At 36.6% G+C, this 14,990-nt stretch overlaps 1 protein-coding gene and 1 long non-coding RNA gene across 2 annotated transcripts in view; one reads left to right on the top strand and one right to left on the bottom strand.

Moving 5' to 3' along the window:
* Nucleotides 1–50: 50 nt before the first annotated feature.
* Nucleotides 51–6,481, bottom strand: LOC113068966 (uncharacterized). The gene is made up of 4 exons (XR_003279639.1): nucleotides 6,304–6,481; nucleotides 6,043–6,195; nucleotides 3,920–4,056; nucleotides 51–118 (listed from the first exon to the last, which is right to left on the bottom strand). It is a non-coding gene; the product is annotated as an uncharacterized LOC113068966 (long non-coding RNA).
* Nucleotides 6,482–6,527: 46 nt separating this feature from the next.
* LOC113068964 (copine-8-like) overlaps nucleotides 6,528–14,990 on the top strand; it is a 136,698-nt gene continuing 128,235 nt past the window's right edge. The window contains exons 1-2 of the mRNA XM_026241927.1: nucleotides 6,528–6,532; nucleotides 8,591–8,631. Coding sequence (XP_026097712.1) covers nucleotides 6,528–6,532; nucleotides 8,591–8,631 — 46 coding nt within the window. The remainder of the gene's footprint in view (nucleotides 6,533–8,590; nucleotides 8,632–14,990) is intronic.

Genomic DNA, 14,990 nt, shown 5'->3' with positions numbered 1-14,990 from the left:
TTAACAAAAATTATTTGCACTTACATATCCATTCTTTGTGTAGGGATCATGAAGATATGGAAACAGGGCAACGATTCCTTGGGCATACATTTCCCTAATATTTCTGGGTGGAGATGTGCTGTCAAAATAAAACAATGAAATTTAAGTATGTCTGCAAGTATGTCTGTTAATTAGTTACCCTAGTATTCTGTTGTGGTATTGAGAATTGAGAAATCTTTAAATAAATCAGTCATATAAAGTTTTGGTCAACTGGCCCACTCATAATCGTGTTAAATAATATTGATATTACAATATTGGCCAAAATAATTGTGATGATTTTTGCCATAATCAAGCCGGCCTAGTTAATGTTCAGTTTCTTACACAGACTGATTTTTTAACTTCATAAGACCTCAGTGTATCATCATGAGCCATGGGTATTAATTTAGTGTAACCTGATATTATTTTTTTGACTCTCAAAGGAATGCTAAGCATTGACTTGCATTATCTAAACCTCCAAAGACCACAGTATCTGCTAAAAATATTCTTTATTGTTTTTCTATAAAAAAAAAAAACACCTACATCTTGGCATGAATATAAGGATGTAGGGCTGTTTTTTTTTTTTTTTTTTTTTACTTATCGAATTAAAAAAATCTGCATTTGAATTTTAGGTGTGCGTCAGGCAGCCTTATCAGTGGCGCACGCGATGCGACGATGAAGTGTCATTGCATTTTAATGCTTTTGTTAGCCTATCCAGTTGAACCCACTAGATGCGGTGCTGCTACGTTGTTCATTCAAAATATTGCGGAAAAAGAGAACAATCGATGCTGGGAAGATGTTGTGTATGTCAAAACTGAAGCCGTTCACACAAAACATTTATCACATTTTCTAGAGGGACATATATCAATGTTGCACTCGCCTCTCACACAAGATAGCCGCATGTAAAGCTATGTCAAATATATGCAAGTTCAACTTTTAAAAAACATGTCTCAAGACTATATAGCAGTTTTCCCCACCCCACTGCATATCAAGTTTTTACACAAAGAAAGTATTCTTTTTGATTGGTTTTTGGTCCTTTGTATTAAACTATACATACATGCATGATGCTGTTTTGTTTCTAATTGTTTAAGCAAGTTTAATAATTATATATGGTTTATAAACATTATTTTAAACATTATGCAATTTTTTCAAAGATAGTCCTTTTATTTTATTATGCTTTGAAGAAATGATATGCATAATATTTTGCTCTATGCGCTTTCTTGTGGCCTCAGGAGAGAAGCCAAAAGCTTTTTTTCCCATAACTGAAATTATGCCTTTTAAATTCTAACATAATTAGAATATTGATAATATTTAAGTAAAAATTTTTAATTTAGTTTTTCAGCCATTTTGACAGCTCAATAAGGATGAGTAAATTCACTTTCATTTGGTGTAAACTTTCACTTTAATTGATCAAATGTAGTAATTTGAATTATTGTTTTATTGCTCTAAATGTGACTTGGATTACTCAAGGGTTAGCTCACCCAAAAATTAAAATTCTATCATTAATTACTCACCTTCATGCCATTCCAAACCCGTAAGACCAATGTTCATCTTCGAAACACAAAGTAAGATATTTTTTATGAATTCCAAGAGCTTTCTGACCCTGCATAGACAGCAAGGGTCCTACCACAGTCAAGGTCCAGAAATGTAGTAAAGATATTGTTAAAATGGTCCATGTAACATCAGTGGTTTAACCTTAATTTTATGAAGCTATGAAATATTTTTGTTCGCAAAGAAAACAAAAATAATGACTTTATTTATGCTTTAACAATGTCCCTACTAGGTTTCAGTGTCTGGGAAAATTTCAGTTGCATTGCTCTCTATGCAGGGTCAGAAAGCTCTCGGATTTAAATCAAAAATATCTTAATTTGTGTTCCGAAAATGTACAAAGGTCTTACGGGTTTTGAACGACATGAGGGTGAGTAACTAATGACCGAATTTTAATTTTTGGGTGAAATAACCCTTTAAGAAGCTGAAAGATCAGGGCCCGTATTCACAAAACATTTAATCTTACCACTAAGAGTTCACCTAAACTGCAATAAAAGTTTTTAGCTAATAGTTTTCTCTTAAAACCTATTAGGACAAACTTTTAATTAGGAATACATAGAAGTCTTAAGCTCAGAGAAAGGGCGGGGTTGACCTTGTTGCTGTGAATGATGTCAGCATGCTTACTAACTATGCACACAGTGATTGGCTGATAGTCTCTGTCAGAGAACGCAATATGATGCCATATTCAAATAAAGATTTAAAAATAAAAATGTTAATTGCCACATTCAAATAAAGATTTTAAAATGCAAGTGTCATATGTTCAGCTAACGGCCTCTTAAACAATTAGTGAATATGCATATAAACAGCCTTTTAATAAACAGAGTAGAATAATCATGGCTGATAGTAATACATGCAAAATGTAAAAGAAAACCAAACTGGACACAAGCACAGCTGTTACTTCTTGCCCAGCAGGTTAATGAAAACAAGGATATAATCAAAGAAAAAAATGGATTGGGATAACCTCCGAAACCAAAGGCGATACCTTTTTAAAAGCTCATTATCGTCAAATGTTTCTAAAATGTTTACGTTCTGAGGCAGACTGCTGCCAAAAGCCATATTAGGATAGTTTGTGGCTTGGTCTTAGTGACTTAGGAGTCCTCTTCACTGCTCCTAAGATTTCACAGATTTAGGAGCTAGTTTTAATGATAAAATGCTTTGTGAAATACTCTTAGAGCTAAAATTTAGGAGTCCTAAATTTAGGACTGACACACACATTCTTTTTAAGATTTTCTTCTAAATTGGTGAGTTATGAGCTACATTAAGCCTTAAGATGTTTTGTGAATATGGGCCCAGATCTTCTAAAATTGTCATTTGTGTTCTGTGGGAGAATCTTTTGGGACGGCATCAGATTACCTGTGTTTTTCAGTCATATCTGCAGTAAGAATCTTGATCATCTTTCTCCTGGTGCTGTCAGTCAAGCTTTTGGTTTTGTTGTATTCCCTGATGATTGCGTCTCCACCAGGTTTAGTCTGCAGGATTTTTTTGACCAACTGCAAAGAGTTACGTAATACAATCATTGACAAACCATATCCCTCTCAAGAACCATTCTGAAATAATCCATGTGACTCCAGTGGTTCAACTTTAATTTTATGAGGTGACAGGAATGTATTTTGTGTGCAAAAACAAACAAATGACTTTATTAAATTTCTTCACTCCTAAATCAATCCGTAAACAGTGTGCTTCCAGGATGGGGTTCTTCTGTCCTTCAGGTTCTGTCCTGCTTTAGGCTCTTTTAAATAGATGTTAGTTTACCATTTCAACGTGGACTTTTTACAGATTGATGAAGAAATTGTTGAATGAAGTCATTATTTTTTAGCTCAAAAAAATAAAAATAAAAATCCCATTCCCATAACCATAAATTTAAGGTTGAACCACTGGAGACACATTAATTATTTCAAAGATGTTTTTACTATATTTCTAGGCCTTGAACATTTCAGCTGCTTCAGTTGTCAATAGAGGGAAAGATTTCCTTACTAATATATTAATTTGTGTTCCAAAACTGAATGAGAGTCTTACGTGTTAGGAACAACACGAGGGTGAGTAATTTATGACAGAATTTTCATTTTTGGATGAACTAACCCTTTAATACCCTGCAAGTGATGTGTTCTTTAAAGCAGCAAAACATTCACCATGAAATCAAAAGCAGTCACAAAAGACATATATAATTGACAAGATTTAAACAGCAATGTGTCTTGGCTTACTAGTTGTGACTATCATCCAAGTCATGTTGATGCCAGGTGTGAAAAGGGCCAGAGATTGTGTAGTCAGTAGTCACACAGTACATTTCTTGTTTTTCATAGTCAGGTTTAAAATGTGTACTGTAGAATAATATACAATGCAAAAATCACAGACTCACAATTCTGGCTTCGTCTTCAACCCTCTGTTGCTTTCTTGAAGGACTTCCATCACTTAGAATACTGGTGTCATCAGATTCATAGTTTGCATTCTGCAATGAGCTTTCTTCACTTGTCACAGAAGGGACCTGGGCCAAATCTATTGAAAAATAATTGTCATCAAATGACTGTTAAAATAAAGCTCTTTCTGATTCTGAAAACAACCACAACACCTTGTGCAAAATTTAGGTGATAGCCCTGCTGTCTTGTCGCCGTTATGACAAAATTACATACACAATATTAAGTGCGAAGGACATGCAGAGCACAAAGGGCATTATACAATTCACACGTTAGTATTGGAAGACTGAAAAGTGTTTTTCTATACGCTCTATTTTAAGTTTTTATTTAATTTATTTGGTGACATAAGGCAACCCGCCTGCATGGTTATGACAAATTTTTATTCCGTTTAACAAGTCCTCTCCTCAATACATCGGCTGCATTTTTTTAATGGTGGAATTAGGAGCCGTTTCTCAATATGCATTCTTGTCTGTACTTTCATTCTTGTGGACTTGTGAAATGTCATCAGTTGTTGCCCAAGTACTGTTCTAATTCAAAGTTCACATCTAGCCAAGTACAGTTCAAATCCCCGGATGTGTTATTTTTCTTGGGATGTTTCCCCTTTTATCAAGGATGAATCAAAATGTGACTTGTGTGAACTTGAAGGAGCAGGTAACCCACAATGCATTTTGCAACAACCAGCGAGCGTTAATGGCAGAGGACAAAACCCGGATAATTTTCAAAATATTACTATTATTGTTTCATGAAATGTACATTTAAGGGTTTTTCAGGCGGGAACGTAGGCTAGTTGTTTAAAACTCAAATCTGCAGTTTATTTATAAAGATGGTGCATATTTGAAAATTTGCTTCGCCTATTTCCAGGTGATCAGGTGCTCATATATACCGCCGAGTGCAGTCTCACCTCAGCTTGTCCTTCTGACATTTGCCACTAGCTTGGATGTGTCTGTAGTAGTTAAACATGAAATATCATTTGTTTTAGCTGTATCTAACAGACAATCTTCATTAATCTATTATTTGTTCCTGGTCATATCGTTTGGGCGGAACACAAATTTTAATTTATATTAACTTTTATATTACAGCGCTGATGTAGCATACATTTGCCTGAATTGTTTGCTTTTGTCTTTATTTCCTATTATATAAGCCTCTTATATTTCATACTTATACTTTTATACACATTTAATGGCTATTATTTTTTCATTAAAACTGACATAACCAAAAGAGGCAGCGTAGTCATACATTAATACATACAGTAAAGATAATCAGAGTGAACCCCATATTAACGTTTTTTGCATTTGTGTGTGTATTTTATATTTTATATGTGGTTGTGTTTTAAATTTCATTTTGTTATAAGTATACATACAGTGAGTGAAGATAATCTAAATATATCTGCCTTACCTGAACTACATTTTTGTGGCTATTATTGTTTAAATGAAAACGAAAAAGCAGTGGTGTTTGATATTATATTTAATCTTATTGTAAATACAGTAAGGATAACCGGAGTAGCTAAGGCGAGCTGAGTGACGTTATCAAGTACGCAGCTGTTCCTTTTACAGACCTTGCGTCCTCCCGTTCTTAGGAGTTTGCACTCCCCGAGTCGATCTTGCCAAGTCCGAACTTTGCGTTCTTGGTATTGAGAAACGGCCAGGGTGTGACTCGATAAATGCGTAAACCATCGCATTAACGCGTTTTCAGTAATGTAACTTACATTCATTAGCAAAAGGAGTTTCACACTTATTGGTTTAGCAATAAAAACGGGTTTAAACGTAACTTGTCGTTTGATATTCGCCAATTTAGGGACGTTTCTAAAATTACACACGTTTCTAACTTAAATAGCCTTTGAAGATAACGACGTAAACTCATAAAACCAACTTTAAAACTGTTCATATAGGTGTCAAATTTGATGCGCATCTTTTAGATTTTTAATATTTAGAAAAAAATATGGTCAAATCGTGTGTAAAGGGCCATTTGTTTTAATACTGAAAGGGCTCAAACAACATTATTTAAAGCTCAATAGCATTTACAGTCACACACACACACACACACACACACACACACAAAGATAAATTACCGTGTGACGAGTTTTCGAATCGAAGAATAAAAACGCCTAAATTTGGCTGCTTTATAACCTCCTCGAAAACATCCTCATCAACTTCTGTGTAAGACGAATCGTAGAGCCTGGTCTCTGCGCGTTTGGAGGCGGGAATTCAGAATTTCACAAAGGCTGTGAACAAACCAGTTTCAGTTTAAAATTACAAATTCTTAAAGTCAATGGCAGCTACAAACACAACTAAAAATTCATTTTACAAGTAAATTAACAAGTTAACGTTACCTTCATCCAGAAAATCAGAGAGTTTCAGGTCGGCGCCAGAAACTTTAACAAACTTTTGTTCATGGTTGAACTTCACTTTAATGAGCATCCTTAATCCTAAAAGAAACATCAGCAGAACAGTTATTTCTAAACGTATTCGAGATAATGTGTATTTTTTATTTAAATAATGTTAACACAAGAAAAGCGCAGAAACAGACTTATCTTCTCCGTCGCGTGCAGACAAAATGGCGTAATTGCCCCACAAGGCAGTCGTTGAGGGTGGAGTCAAGACAATTTGGCGCGTCTTTTTGCACTTTTAGTGTAAAAATAAAATCACATAATGTTGCACCCTGCAACTACAAAGACAGGGTGTACTCATCAACACTGTAGATTGTTAATTCAACTTTTTGGGAGTTATTAACATTTAACACTGCATTTTTTACACTGGTAATTTTACTGTGCAGTTTTTATGCATTTATCATCCTTTCCACTGAAAACTCCTTGAAGCATGTGTCAATTTTATTAGCATGTCAGGTGGAAGCCCTTATCGAGCGCGCTGGACCCTGCAAGCACTGAAAACCCAACGTGACATTACCCCATGTGTAAAGCTGCCCGGAATCGCAGATTAAAAGGAGCATTCTGGGTTATTTTCTATTTAATGTATCTGTTTACATTGACATGTAACAATGAGCAGGGGAGGTGTTAAACATACGATGGAAACCTAGCAGTACTTAATCAAAACACTTATTATAGCACTTATTTTTTAATAACTTAACAATATAACTTATTAGTTTTTTGTTTGTTTCACTACTTTTTACATTTATTTATTTTACAAATTCTACCTGATAAATGAACCTCTAGCACACTTAATGCCTAATATTTTTGATGTAATATGCAATGATAAATGTTTCAGACAGCAGTATGCTATGTTATTTCCACAAAACCACATTATGTTTAATCCAGATGGTCTCTGGTTCCATCTCCGAAATATAAAGTTAATTAATATTTTAATCCAACAAGTGTCACAAATTACAAGTGTCTTGGCACTCCAATCAAAATCACCAACTCCACATCTCAGAGTTCCAAAAGTAAACCATAAAGTAAACTCTTAGACCAAGAGATAGATAGTTGATATACCATAATTATTCAAATAAAAGCCAGGGCCTTTATTTACCTGAGCTGCAGAAGGTAACAGCCTTTATTTGAAGCAGGCTTTTATTAAAGGCAGGCCTTTATTTAATTGTTTTAAATAACCTGTTTTAAATTAAAAGCAATAGCGTTCCAGTGGACAGAGATCATAACATTAGCACAGAGTCAGTTCAGAATCAATCACCAAAAGAATCAGTTCGTGTTCAGTTCGTGTTCACACTTTTTTTGTGTGTTTTGGGGGCCTTCAAAGTGCACATTTTAAAAATGATATCATTATCGTCTCTGTGTAAACTACAAAAACGTGACACTGACCTCATGCTCATGCAAACTGTGTGTTCAGTTTATATGTGCGCAGACACATAGTGATTATTTACAAAGTGAGATCAACTACTTGCCTGTTTTCCATTTTAGTACATTGCTGTCATGTAAACTTACCCTCACACCTTTAAGACTTGTATATGTATATGTATTATATGTTTATAATCTCTGCATATGTTACTTCACTCTTCAGTCTTATTGTGAATAATATTGTGATGGTTGATTCTCCAGTTAACTAGATCTTCAATGGCTGTCAGTTTTCGTTAGGAAATATTTTTGCCTGTTTTTGATACAACCTTTGTCAAATATAAGAGACAAGTGGAGCAATGTGCTGCATGTTAAGCTTTAGATGTGTAAAGTCAAGGAATAATCTTAACTGCTGGGAGATAAAATCAGTCAAACAATAGAAAATTTAAAAGAACAGTATTTATTTGAAATGAGCTGTCTTTAATATATTATAACATTTTAAATGTCTTTACTTTCACTTTTGATCAATTTTATGCTTCCTTGCTGAATAATATTTTTAAGTGAGACACAACTGGTTAATATCTAAAATTCTTTGCATATAATTTTATATTACGGAGTTTGTTCAATAGTATGATTTAGTCTTTCTCCTATTTCCACATACAAATATTCCTTATGAAAATATAGCAGGTATACAGTAGTCTGTGTGTTTTGAAGGAGAAAAAAAAATTGGTTACATCCATCTTTTCGTACTTAACACTCATTTTGTGCCAGCTCCAACAGTTCAGAAACACACAAAGACAGAGAGAGAGGTCTGTCATATAGTATTCATGCATATTCATTACTCTTTACGTTTCTTTCTTTTTGTTTTTTACAGAAACCTGCTTGACAAAGACACGTTTTCCAAATCAGATCCAAGTAAGATTCTTTCTTTCTTTACTTTTTCCTTTATGCTTATCAATTTCTCATTCCATGGTTACTATGACCTCGTGTATGCCAGTACAATCAACTGCTTTCAGCCTCGTTAAGAGGGAACTTTCTTCACTCTCTGAAAGCTTACACAATCACATGACTCATTGCTTCTGTTTGCGTTCTCTCGCACTGATTGCGTGAAGTAAAACCTCCAAGCTTCAAAACTGAATGTGGCACATGCCTCAGATATAGACACTTTGTGGGCGGCCTGCTTATTGTAATATTTGCCTCGAACTCTCCAAAAAGTCCTTTTGAGAGATGATAGTAAATGTTGTTATCCTACTTTGGGTGTTTTATAATGTCTTATTTTTGTATTATTATTTTTTTATTGTAATTATTTTTATGATCAGAAATGACCTATCTACTCATAAATACTTTGCACAAATTGAAAACACAATCACTTAATAATTTATTTGCTTGTTTAAACACTCATTCAGTTATGTTTCCACTCTTTGTTATACTCAATTACACTTTCCCTCAGTCACTCATTATTTCACTTACTCATTTACTAACACACTCATTTTTCACATATGCAAATACATTACTGTATCCAGTCACACATTCACCCATTCATTTACTCTTACCCTCACTCACTGAATTACTCATTTATTTTCTCACTCACCGATTTGTTCACTCTCTCAGCCTCACTCATTGAATCACTCATTGAATCACTGTCTCATTCACTCACTAACTCAATTACTCACCCATTCACTCAATCTCACCCTCACTCATTGAATCGATCATTTATTCACTCACTTACCCATTCATTCACTTTCTCACCCTCACTCACTCATGGAATTACTCACTCACTAGTCTGTACTCTTGCTCACATTCATTTACTTGTTTATACACTCATTCATTTACACTTTTCTCATTTGAACTTAAAATATAACATAATGAACTTCACAAAGCAGGTTGGAGGAGCCTAATCAACCAGTCCTGCCAGTTATCGTTTCGACCGAATATAAGCAGCAGTCAGTGTTCCATCCAAGTGACTATTTTTCCGGTATAGTGACCCTGCACTATTCCTTGAAACATGTCCCACCCTGAAAAGCTTCAGCTGTTCACCACCTTTGAGGAACTTCCCTAGCCTTCGGGTTCTCCTTCCACCACCCAGCCAAACCCAGCTTCCCCCAATTTCGGTTCTTGTACAGGCCACACCAGCAAAGAAGGAGGTCGTCCTACTTGAAACCCTCCTCCAAATTCTGGTCATTAGTAATAATCCCCGCCCCCCAGCCCAGTACCCTAGGTTTTGAAGCCATGGTCTTAAGCACTTTGCTTTCACAGGCCAATTTAGCCCTTTAAACATGCTCCCAAGCTCTCAGCTTCGCTCTTGCCCACACCATTGTTCCTCCTGCCCAAACCCACCTTTTACCCAACTCAAGTTTTTTTTTTTTTTTTGCTCATCCTCGCCCATTCCTCACAAAATCCCATTCCTGTGCTTCCTCCTCCTACTTCTTTTCCCAATATCTCTCCAGCATGAGGCTGCCTCCACAATTGGGTCCCGTCCTTTTCTCGTCTTCATCCCCCCTGTATTTCCTATATTACCGTTCCAACAGTAACTCTGGCTCAAACCCTCGCCATGGAGCCCCCATCCATGTCCATTCCGCGCCGCACCCAAATTCTCTCAGGTATGGACGTGGACTTAGCATCTCTTCTGTCTCTCATCCCACAAAAAGACTGTGATCGATCCCTGAACTGTGGAACTTTTTCCGTGACCCTTAAAAATTAAGCCTCTAGCTCTAATCACATTTTCTTTCAATCGCAGAATTCGTTCTAGCATTTGGAAAATATACAGACTTAATTTCCAAACAGGTGTAAGTAGCTAAATGATTACCTCTCTGTTATCACTCTGTTTCTCTGTCATTCGGCGGCACCCACTTCTAAACTTATCACAAGCTATTTTCAGTGAAATGCACGATAAAGGTTGTGCAGTGAAACCAGTGCCTCTACTGGGGTGCCCTCGACTTTGACTTGTATTATCGTGTCTTTCTTGGCTACCGTAACATCTATTGTAGATACCTCATTCATCAGTTCCACTCCTGCCCACTAATCACTCAAAATTCTATCTGTCCCAGCTAAATGTCGTTATTCTTCCATTCCAAATCGCCATGTTTGCAATAACGTCAAATATTTCTGCTGTTTCAGGCAAAAATGTAGTTTTTTTTTTTTACATTTGTTATTTCTGTGGCAGTGCTAACGCTCGCCCTGTCTGCCCCGTGTACAAATCTTCAGCAAAAAAGATACATATCTAGAAAATACCTCTCTGTGAATGTATCAATGTTATGTCTTGAGGCAAAAAAAAATCACCCTGACGAAAATTTTACTCACTGATTGCTTTCTGGCCTAAAACAAGTTTTGATCCTTGTCTTGAAAGTCTTTCAGATACCACTTTTGTCTGTAATAACTTACAATCCGCCATGTCAGAACAAGATATCATAGATTCCCTCCCCGCTAAAGAGGTGGATTCTAATTTTTAATCGCCCATATGATTCCCCCCTGTTTGACGTGCATCGCATAAAATAGTACATAGGTATAGCCACCAGAAAATTCTCAGGAACAAAGTGCATCATTATTGATCTCTGCATTCCACACAATTGCGCCGTCCTTAGCATCAATAGTCTAATCACCCTCCCAGAATTCTCTTTACACCATCACGATGTCAACCAAGAAATTCAACTAAACAAATCTTGCCGGCCGTGGAGCATAGTTAACAAAAATCAATATCACGTCAGCCTTTTAAAATATTGAGAATATCAAATATACTGCTCTACACACCTCTACTATGAGAGCTTACATGAAAGCATTTTCAAGATAACAAGAGTCCAGATCCCCAAATCAGAGCTTAACTGTTACAAGGATACATTTTCTGCCCGGTGTTTGCTTATTTTAACTCATGGTGATCTTCGTCGGATGGAGTATGAGGTCAATTGCGGTTTGGAGCTCATTCAGACCCTCATGCAGGTCCTTCAGTTTAAGCATAAGTACTACCGGTCAAACCAAACAATTACCTACAGAGTACCTACTCCACCAGGTGGAGGTGTTACTAGGACACAACTGGCTGTTCTATGGTCATTGTGTGAGGGAATTACTACTGGACCCAAAATTACAGACAGACACAAGTGAATAAATCTTTGAAAGTTTATTTTCAGTTTCTTTAATATCGATGTTCTCAGGATGCTGACAGGTCCTATCCAGGCCAGAAGGTGGCTACAGTGGAATAATTAATGGGAGTATAAAGTTCAGAGGAAGATCTGGAGGTTAGCAAGTTAGCTAAGTGATTCCAGGCAGGAACGGAGTGAATCAGCTTACAGACATTGCATGGATTCATGTAGCTAACAGGATTTAGTTGGTCTTCTGAGATGGGTGGGGTGATCTGCTTTGGAATCAAACCCTGGTCTACCACGTGACAGGCAGAGACACAGTCCACTGTACCACACATGAGGTACCTTTATCCTCTTCCAATCCAAATCAATTCCACAATCCGAATCCAAATCCAGAGCAGCAAATTTACTAGTCAATCAAAATACTACCTCTTGATAAAGGATCAGGCAGAGAGAGAAAATTCAGGTTCCAGGAAGGGTAGAGTTCACACAGGCTTCAAGAATCTGATTCAGGAACTGGCTGGAATGTTCACCAATGAGCTGATGAGACAATCTGGCAAGAAGGTAAGAGCAAGACTGGCTTATATAGTTAGTGAGACAGGTGAAACCAATGAGGGAAATTAAAGAGGAGTTACAAGGCCAGGAATAGGAAGCTGGATGCTAGTTGCAAAAATAAAAGTCTAACAGGAACTGGTAACAGAATCATGACACAATGTCGTGAGGGCGGAGGAACTACCAGGCTGGTTCCTGGTAGTAAAAGGTAGGGATGCACCGGTTGACCAGCCATAAATATGAACCGGACGGTTTTTGCTTAAAATAGGCGATGGGCAATCAGTTTTTGGTCTTTTTTTCGGCCGATTTTTCCGGAAGTGCGCCCGCGTGCACAGACTTCATTGTAATCGTTCGCTATGTCATTTATGTGGAAGTATTTCAAAATCTGTGCGTAGGACACGGGCAGCCAATTAGCACTGGAAATGCAGAGCTTCATGTCTGAAGCACAGATAGCAGGAAGCGATCAGCCGTTGGTGTATTGGCGCACAAATAAGAGTCCCTTTTCTGTGCAGACTAAAGCTGTGCCAGCATATACTGTACCAGTCCGCACCCTGAACACGAGTAGACAGTGAAGAGATGTTCAGATCAACCTCTCACGTGTTGGATGATAAACAAAATGGACTAAACTGTGACAACTTTTTTTTTTTTTTTTTTTTTTTTTGTAAATTAGAACTTGCATACACGTTTGAAAAGCCAGAAGTAAACGACAGTTCTGCATTAGGATGATTATTTTTATTTTACCTTAAAATTAAATGGACTTAATTTGATTTTAAAATTACCTGCTGTAGCACACTGAGAAAAACTGTTTCATTCATCCAATTAAAAAAATTTGTGGTAATGATTCACATCTATATTATTTTATTTGATACAAAAGTTATTTATTTTTAATTGGATGAATGAAAACACTTTGCGTATTTGTTTTATTTGCACCAACAATATTTGATTTTAACATTTTGGAATAATCTATTTATATAGCATACTTTTATTTAGTCTATAAATAAAGACACTGGTAAATACCTTTTTTTATTTAAAACCAAATTTAAAAACTAAAATACAGAATGCTGATTAAGAAACATCTTATTGAATGTGTGTTGATTGTGTTGTTTGGATTGTAGAACTATGCAGTTATTGCCTTTAACTTCACATGGTTACAGTTAATCTTTAAAATTAAGGCCAGTTCTCTGTAGTTTCAACCCAATTCAAAATCAAAAGCTAAATGCTGATGTCTGTAACACCTATGTATTGAATGTAGGCTACTTATTGTGCAGGTACTGCTGTTAATTTCAGATGGTTGCAGTTATTGTTTTCAATAGCCAAAAGCCAGTTTGGCCTATTAAATACCAAATAAACATCTTGTTTATGCACACTTTCCTTCTTTCTTGTTTGTTGCTTAAAGATAAAAAAAATTTAAAAAATCGGAATCGGCCAGTTTGTTTGTAAAAAAATCAGTATCGGAATCGGCCTTGAAAAATCATGAGCGGTGCATCCCTAGTAAAAGGTGCCATCCATGACCTGGTGAGCTCCTCATGCATCTCTGGGAAGAATGGCACCAAGATTCATTTTTTTTTTATTCATCACATACACAATTATATAGAGCATATATAACAAGCAGTGAAATGTGAGTCAGGTCCGCTCCATGGACAGTGCAATTATTAAAGAATACAACTCAGATTAAAATATACATAAATATAGCTACGAAAGAATGAAATAAAAGTAAACAATAAAAATATTAGAATAAAATATAAAAAAGATGTATACTTTAGAATTAAATATAGAATGGAAAATAATGTGCATGAAAGTAAACTGTAGTCTTAAATATTAAGATACCAAGGGATGTACAAGAGGCAATGTGCATATGTGCATTATACTGTAATCTTAAATATTAAGATACACAGGAATGTACAAGAGGCAAATGTGCAAGCAGGTTGACACTGTCAGTATGTCAATGTGAGGTAGTGAATGATGAAGAGATTTTAACAGCTCTGCTTTTGCAGCGTTTGAGGTAGATGTCCAGCAGAGAAGGGAGAGCAGATCTTGAGATGTGCTCAGCTAAGCGCACAACTCTCTGCAGGGCTTTGCAGTCTTGACTGGAGCTGTTCCCATACCACACTAAGATACACTTTCTATGACCCCTGAATAGAAAGTTTTCAGGATTGCTGGTGAGACCCTGAATTTTCTCAGCTGTCGCAGATGGTACAGTCTTTGCTTGGCTTTATTAACCTGAGTTTGAATGTGTAGAGTCAAAGTCAGATCTTCGGAGATGCTTACACCAAGGTACTTGAAGCTGCTCACCCTCTACATAGGAGTCCCACTGATCATAAGAGCAGTATAGGGCTGCTGCTGTCTCTTCCTGAAGTCCACAATCAGCTCTTTAGTTTTGCTCACATACAGAGAGAGACAGTTGTCCTGGCACCATGATGTTAGTTTCTCTACCTCATCCAAGTATGCGGTCTCATAATTGTACCACAGTATCATCAGCAAATTTAAAAAGAGAGTGGGGTGCTGGCTACCCCAAGAACCAGTCATCCAACCTTGAGGGCTCGGGCCACGATGGAGGTCTCCACTCAAGCCCTTCCCTCTTGGTGGCCCGGGAAAGCATAGCCATCATGTCTGGAGGGCTGTAGCACAGCCGTATCTTCCTCTACAAAT

Source organism: Carassius auratus, unplaced genomic scaffold, assembly GCF_003368295.1.
Source record: "Carassius auratus strain Wakin unplaced genomic scaffold, ASM336829v1 scaf_tig00000272, whole genome shotgun sequence".
In the NCBI taxonomy this organism is placed as follows: Eukaryota; Metazoa; Chordata; class Actinopteri; order Cypriniformes; family Cyprinidae; genus Carassius; species Carassius auratus.
The sequence above is the reverse complement of the archived record's forward strand: the minus strand, read 5'-3'. Positions and strand labels throughout refer to the sequence as shown.